The sequence below is a fragment of the Seriola lalandi genome, unplaced genomic scaffold, assembly GCF_002814215.2.
Source record: "Seriola lalandi dorsalis isolate HSWRI2012SDOR001 ecotype SW California unplaced genomic scaffold, Sedor1 jcf7180002054955, whole genome shotgun sequence".
Lineage (NCBI taxonomy): Eukaryota > Metazoa > Chordata > Actinopteri > Carangiformes > Carangidae > Seriola > Seriola lalandi.
In genome coordinates, this window is record NW_019525506.1 from 984,135 (window position 1) to 990,739 (window position 6,605).

Here is a 6,605-nt window from a genome sequence, read left to right on the forward strand (position 1 = left end):
GGGGGGGGGGGGTGAGGGGGCAAGGGGAGCGCTGTAGAGACGAGAGACGAGGGTTTGAGCGAAGGGTAGGGCGGGGGGCAGATGAGGGAAGTGTAGATGAACAAAGAAAAGTAAGAAAGAGACGGGGTTAAAGATTGATGAACACAAAGAGTAAGAAGGAGGCGTAGACAGAGAGAGGCGTGGTGGAAGAAGGCAAATGGATGACAGTGAAAAGAAAAAAGAAGGGCAGGATGGTGAACCTGTGAACAATTCAGTATGAGGGCAAATGACGGAGCAATTCGGTATGACCTCTCCGGTGAGAAGTCTTTGGAGTGGCTTATGTTGATTGATATTTTAGTGATATGGCCTTGTTTTACTCAAAGAACATTTTTCCTTGAGAATTTGCTGTCTGACTTAATGCACCCCACCACTGTTTACTTGGTTATTTTCCTGGGAGAATGGGACAAAAGGCATCTAATTTCCTCTCACCTCTGCTCTAAATGGCTATCAGTCAAAGTGAACACAGTCTGTCGACGATAAAGAGCTCCTCATTTCTGCGATTATGTCTGCCTCTCTTTACTGCCACCCCTCCCCTTCTTACTTTTCTTGATATGCAGACTGTGAACTCGCTGGTTGTCTTCGTGGTTTTTCAGACAGGAGGTTGGTATTTCTCATCTCACCTTTTGAAAATGTCATAACGAAGGTGAGATACACAGTCCCCCTTTATGCACTTCTGTCAAAATATCACAACTTGGCAGGGAAATGTTAATGCAAGAATTTACTTATTCAAACTCCTTCGATTAATGTGTTGGAAAATTGCAGTTGTTTTTCCAGTTTCTTGGTGGCAGTTTTTATTTCACTACATGAAATGGCTGAACTGTTCATAACCATGAATTTGAGCTTTACTGTCACTCAACTAGGGATGGGGAACATTTCTGTGTTTAAAGAATCTTGAGATTGTCCAACATGGTAATGACCTGAAACTGCTCTAACTGCATGGTATGGTACGTTTGCCTGTTTTCATGTCTGTACTATAGTTTGTATCATCCTATTGTGCTTGCAGAGTGTTTGATTAGATACTGTAAGTCGGAGGAAAACCTCACAAGCAATCAACACTCAATGAAAAAACTGAAAGTCAAATTTTTATCATTGTGTGCTTGTGAGAAAGGAACAACACAGTCTGTTTGTCGTTAATAGTTTTACTCTTTCAGAACACATTGGCCTTGGAGCTGAAGATTAATTTGGCTTTTGTTATGTTCCCAGTTTTGACATTTGGAAAATCTCTTTGGGCCAAGTAAGACTCATCATACACATTGTTATTGATTGAAAGGCTGACTGCAATTGGATTTTAATTGTTGTCAATTGAGAAAGGACTTTTCAAAAGTTCACTTTCCAGCGTTTACTGAACTCAGGATTGAGGGTATTTTTACTTAGAGTCAAATACTGCTGATTATTTGCTTATTATTGCTTTTGAATTGCAAATCTCAAATTGCACTCTTACCAGTGTTCTTCATTAGATTTTCTAAATTTGAATTCTTAGCTAACCAGACATCTAATTATGCCAAGTAACTTTTTCACAGTAATTATGCCCATGAGCATATCCAGGCTAGGTTAAGAATAATTATTATTTATTGCTGTGCAAAAACACTGCTAAGTGTACCCATGGTCATCTGTTAACCCATAGGGTCAATGTTAATCCTAAAATGAGAATCTCTGCAACTTTTCTTACACCATAATTATCAAATAGTAAAACATCAAAATTCTAAACCACAACAGCTGTCATACACCCATGCAGTTACATTCATAATTGCACAAAACTGTCAAAAAGTAAAATGTTGAATTTGTTTCCGTGATGTATTTGACGTTGGCCAGACTTAACAGACCGAATTAAAACATCAGTCACATCATTCTTCAGTTGAAACTACACAACAGAAGGAAAGCTTGATCTTTGCTTTGAGACTGTTTTCCTGGCTGGTGGAATATGAAGTAGTCTTACATCATAAGTTAGAAAATATGCTTCTGGTGAAACTTAAACTCTAAAACTGACATAAGAAGTAAAGGTGGCCCCGAGCAATGAATGACTATGAACACGTAGGTTTTATAGATAAGGTCAGCGTTTGTAGTTGTGCTGCCTTGATTGAGCTTTAGTGTTGGCTGGAAGGCAAAAAAAAAAAAAGATGAAGAATGTGGCGACAGTGAGCAACCCTGACTCCTGCTGAAAGTTCCTCCCAATATATGTCCTGTGCTCTACCAAATAGGTGGTGAAGGTAAGACAAAGAACAGAGGCCATGTACCAGAGACCAAAGACGCTCCAGAGGCCTGTTTACTGTTTAATCCACTGTGTTCTTATATGGGACAGATAATTAAAACAGTGCTCTGGTTGATCTCCCCCATGTTGTTTGTGTTCAAATCCAACCCCACACCACCACTAAAGTGTCATTGCAGCATAGAAGAATAGAGAGTGACATTAGTTCAGAGGCTTGTTAATAACCAGGTCTTAAACATTGACTTATGAACTTGTCTTGTCTTTTTGGAGAGATTTCATCTCTTCAGTCTGTCAAGTGGCCAGGAGCTCTGCTGCGCTTAACTTCGAAAGCTTTGTTAATTAAAAAGGTGTTTGATATGCAGTGCTCCAACTGAGAGATCGTCTGCACACACACACACACACACACACTTACACACCAGCAGTCATACAGTCAGCCGCATGCACAAACACATACACAGGGTTGTTTTTGTAGAAGAATAATTGAGAACATGGAGTAATACAAAACACTAAATTAAGAATGTACAAACGATATGAGAGGGACACGCAGACAGGACCACACAGCTGTGATGGGCTGTAATGATTCAGAGCTCTTGACGATGAAGTATCATTTTGAGTTGATAATGATGGTGAGACACAGGATTAGAAGATGGACTCACATGCTTTTGCCCCTTTGATCTTTGAATGTAACAGTGTGTGTGTGTCTACACATACAAGCATTTGAATGTGCTTTTATTTTGTCTTTTTGTGACAGACTTATAGAAATCAGTGCTAATAAATATGGAGGCCGGGGGGGGGGGGGTTGCAGTTCTTGGTCTCCATCCTGACCATTGTAGAAATCTCTCTTCTGTCTGTCTTTTTGTCTTTTCACTCTGTTTTATTCACCAGCATCATGTTTTTTTAATTCCAGGAGGTAGAAGATGAGATGAGATGTGGCAGCTTTAATAAAACTAGTGTGTGTGTATTGCCACTGCTCTCAGTATGATGCAGACAGATCTTTACAATGGCTCTGTAGAAGGTGGCGTTTTCTGTGTTGCATCTAATTGTTCACATTATTGTTCCACATGCTGACAAGTTGTTGTTTAGACCGTTGGGTTTCACAATTCTTTCTATGGGAGCCACACTGGCAGGACACAGTCAATAGGAGAGCCACTTATACCATGGAACAGCGAAAACCACGAAATTCTGCTGTGTGATTCGGAAATGGTCCAACTTACTTGAACCTGGAAACTTTGGTTGCATATTAAAAACAAAGGGTTGGACTCTTGAGGAAAGTTAATCGCTTAATTTTCTTCATGTGTCACACCAACTTGTTTCTTTATTTGTAGTTTGTAGGCTGCACTGCAACCTTGTGTATGAATAGTGTAGATGTTAACTTGGAGTATTTCAGGCATTATGTGTATTGGCTGCATTATCATATAATTATTTTCTGCCGCCAGTTAAAGCTCGGTGAGCCGAAAGAGGCTTGCGATTCAAACAAGGAATATCTCTGGTTTAGATCATGTGTGTACAGTTTTGTCAGTCACGCATGATAGCACAAAGGATTCTGGGAACTATTGGAATATTCATGAGAAGCAGTTGATATCTTGATATTACTCTGTAATGTATCATATACACAATCAGTAACCACCAAAGGCATGGATGAGGTTTCGCTGGTTGCCCTGTGGAAAGCGAAGGGGGAGAACAGTGAAGACAAGTCAATGGTCAAGTTTTTACACTGACTCATACTTTTAAGATTAAAACTCTTTATTTCTCTCTTTTCCTTTCACTCTATCTCTCCTCCAGGGAGCCCAGCCGTCCCACCAGCCTGCTTCCCGCTGACTGGAGCTCAGGGCTGGGTTTGGGGAGGGAAGATGAGTCCTTACCCCCAGGGCTGGAAGCCCTTCCACTCAGACTGATGCAGCAGGACTGTACTGCCGTCAAAACCCTGCTTTTAAGACTGAGACGGACACTGCAGGAGGTGGGTTACACACATACACACACATACACACACAGACAAATGAAGGCATTAACTCTGAAGATCAAGATTACATCACAAAACATTTTTATATTAAGTGACCCTTAGTGCATTTGATTGTCACAAAGCACATGAATAACACAACTAGAACGTGAAATTCATTTACTATTTCTCATGCGCCACACTGACAGACCCTTCTCTGATCAAGTTATAAATGCATCAAATTGTTTTAAACCAGTAAGGGTAAGGGGTTAGAAAATAATATGAAGCAATTTCATCTGGAACCAAAACAGTGCAGTGCTCCACTGACAAATTCTTCACTCCATGTTTTAATCAGCTCTATTTCAGCTCCATGAAATCATCTCAAAGTGGATGCTTTTCCGCCTGTAAAAGGTCTCCGTAATCACTTTGTCTTGTTAATTTAATCAGATTCTACATTTGGAGGAGGAAACTGGGAGGCTTGTTTGAGCATTTGCCATCATATTCTTTATATGCACACATACACACTCCACACATTAATCCCCCTGTTCTTGAGTATCACTCTGTTCTTTAAATGCTTTTGCCCGCTTAAAGCTAAAGTTTTACCTCAGGCTATGAGGCCATCCTTCAATGTGAATGTCGGGAAACCAGTAAAATTACATCCTCACCATTATAGATGTGATTAGCTGTAATGGTCACTTAGCAAAGCATTGACACGTTGGAACAGCTGCACAAGGTTTAACTGTAAAAATCAGGGAACCATATTGATGGACATCCTGTGCCGTCATGCCGTCTGTTTTCACAGTGGGACTGCTTTTACACTAGAATGTAAATAGAACATAATTATATTCTAGCTTTTAAACTTGAAGAACATTTACATTCTATCATTCATTGAGAAATTTTTATAACATAAAATTCTTATGAATGTGATTTGGATGGTTTAATTAGGGTAATTGTAATGTTCAGATAGCTTGACTTGGGGCACTTTCTCAGTCATGATGATAAAACACACAATGGACCACTGAATGTAAATTTCAGTTTTATAGTCAATGTCAGGTCAGAATGATAATTCTTCTAACTCTTGGAAAAAGGCTCAGGCCTAAACAATTGTAGTTTTTCAAAGTTTTGTAAGCGCAGCTTGAATAGAACAAGTCATTTGGAAGTTGGTGTTTAGTGGTGCTTGATATATTTTCTCCCGAATGCTGTGTTTCGGAATTAAAGCTCATATTTTCACTAATACCCTTTGTCGTTATGTTTTAAAAGTGTATAATACATTTACATACCAAAGAGGGATATTAGTAATACCATAAGCTCTTGAAGTTGAGCTGAAAGAATATCCATTAGCAATGTCTGCCTGTTGTTTTCTTGTAATCTACATGGGTGGCTGACTCTTATCAAATATAACAATATTATTCAGACCCACACACACACACACAAATACAAATACACAAAAGACATATAAAAGGCTGACCAGCCCTTCCCTAACACCCCACCATTAGTACCTCTAAGCTAAGATCAAAGCTAGCTGTGAGGACCTATCTGTGAATTACAGTCCGCAGAGGCATATGGTTTTTCCCTTTCTCTTTACTGTTCATCTCTCTGTTTTTCTCCAAAGACCACAGTGAGAGAGAGACATGAGACATGAAAATGATAAAATAATAATTAGTGGAGAGAGACATAAACGAAAGTGGTGATGGAGAGACTAAGGGGGGTACAAGAGAGAGAGAGAGAGCGGGTGCACAGCAGCAGAACATGAATATGAAAGAGGAGATACTTTGCCCCCTTTGCTTACGCTGTTGTGTCATTAACTTGCAAATTTTGTTAACTTCCATCAGCAGATGTAATCCATTATATCGCTAGGGGAGGGCGACTTGGCATGTCTGTATGCTTTGCATTTTATTTGCTTGACCTTCTGGTATTGAAGCCCTAATCATCTGTTCTTTTCTTTTGTTTGCCTTAACTTGTAGCTCATCTCCTCTCCTCTCCTCTCCTCTTCTCTCACTCTCCTCTCCTCTCCTCTTCTCTCATCTCCTCTCCTCTCATCTCCTCTTCTCTCATCTCCTCTCCTCTCATCTCCTCTTCTCTCATCTCCTCTTCTCTCCTCTCCTCTCATCTCCTCTCCTCTCCTCTTCTCTCATCTCCTCTCCTCTCCTCTTCTCTCATCTCCTCTTCTCTCATCTCCTCTCCTCTCATCTCCTCTCCTCTCATCTCCTCTTCTTTCATCTCCTCTCCTCTCCTCTCCTCTCCTCTCATCTCCTCTTCTCTCATCTCCTCTCCTCTCCTCTTCTCTTCTCTCATCTCCTCTTCTCTCCTCTCCTCTCCTCTCCTCTCCTCTCCTCTCCTCTCCTCTTCTCTTCTCTCATCTCCTCTTCTCTCATCTCCTCTCCTCTCATCTCCTCTTCTCTCATCTCCTCTTCTCTCATCTCC

General features: G+C 40.5%; 1 protein-coding gene across 1 annotated transcript in view; it reads left to right on the forward strand.

The window, feature by feature from the left end:
* ccser1 (coiled-coil serine-rich protein 1) overlaps positions 1-6,605 on the forward strand; it is a 117,188-nt gene that overhangs the window by 34,748 nt on the left and 75,835 nt on the right. Inside the window, exon 7 of the mRNA XM_023395012.2 lies at positions 4,028-4,202. Within this exon, the coding sequence (XP_023250780.1) occupies positions 4,028-4,202 (175 nt within the window). The remainder of the gene's footprint in view (positions 1-4,027; positions 4,203-6,605) is intronic.